The sequence below is a fragment of the Phalaenopsis equestris genome, unplaced genomic scaffold (genome assembly GCF_001263595.1).
Source record: "Phalaenopsis equestris unplaced genomic scaffold, ASM126359v1 Scaffold191530, whole genome shotgun sequence".
Classification (NCBI taxonomy): Eukaryota; Viridiplantae; Streptophyta; class Magnoliopsida; order Asparagales; family Orchidaceae; genus Phalaenopsis; species Phalaenopsis equestris.
Genome location: NW_018211479.1, coordinates 1 through 898, shown reverse-complemented (window position 1 = coordinate 898; position 898 = coordinate 1). Strand labels below are relative to the sequence as shown.

The 898-nt window shown below is 34.3% G+C and overlaps 1 protein-coding gene across 1 annotated transcript; it reads left to right on the top strand.

Moving 5' to 3' along the window:
* Nucleotides 1-90: 90 nt before the first annotated feature.
* Nucleotides 91-735, top strand: LOC110034623 (peptidyl-prolyl cis-trans isomerase CYP21-4-like; the record flags this gene model as incomplete). The annotated part of the gene is made up of 3 exons (XM_020738874.1): nucleotides 91-176; nucleotides 297-434; nucleotides 585-735. Coding segments are annotated over 3 exons (375 nt in total), but the record flags the coding sequence as incomplete, so codon positions are not given.
* Between the last annotated feature and the right edge of the window lie 163 nt (nucleotides 736-898).

Sequence of the window (898 nt, the reverse complement as noted above, 5' to 3'; positions counted from 1 at the left end):
TTTTTTTTACTCTTTTGAGCTAGGCATATAAATAGCAATGAATTTCTCATAATTTCTTCTTTTAAGAAGTATTTATTACTTTTTCTGTAGGTCATTGAAACATCCAAAGGTTCACTCACTGTGGAGCTTCATAAGGATTCCTCCCCAGAGGTTGTGGACAAGTTCCTTGATTTATGGTATGCAAAAATTGTCATTTAATCTCCATTTTTTGCTACTTAGAGTGCTACTTTCCTTCATTCCTGTGCAAGTCCACTATATTATTATCATGAAAATTGCTGACAAAACTGTTTATACAGTCAAAAAGGATACTTCAAAGGAATGCGTTTTCATCGTGTAATAAAGCACTTTGTTATTCAAGGTGGGGACCCTCACAACCTTGGTGCTGCTGAAGAATGGGCTCTCCATAGAAAATCCAATAGTCAGCTTGAGACAAGGTTTGATACATTGCAAACATGCTTAGAATATTTTTACGCCGTCTTTTATTTACGAGGAAGATGATTGCATTAAGCTAATTTACTTCCAACTTTGCACAAACTTCCTCATTCTATTTCTGTCAATTTTGATGTTGTCTGTGGTTTGAACAGCCCTAAGCACGAGGCTTTCATGCTTGGAACTTCAAAAACAAAAGCAAATGATAAAGGATTTGAGATCTTTATTACGACTGCACCAATTCCTGACCTAAATGATAAGCTTAATGTGTTTGGGCGGGTCATCAAAGGCGAGGATGTTGTACAGGTAACACTCTAATTTATTTTCTCATTTTCCTTATATATTTCATGACTTAATTTTAAATCAAATTTGACAATATACTCCCTTAAACATATTACATATCCAAATGCCATTAATTTTCATTATCATATACAGTTTGATATTGACACCCTTGACGCTTAACATGTAT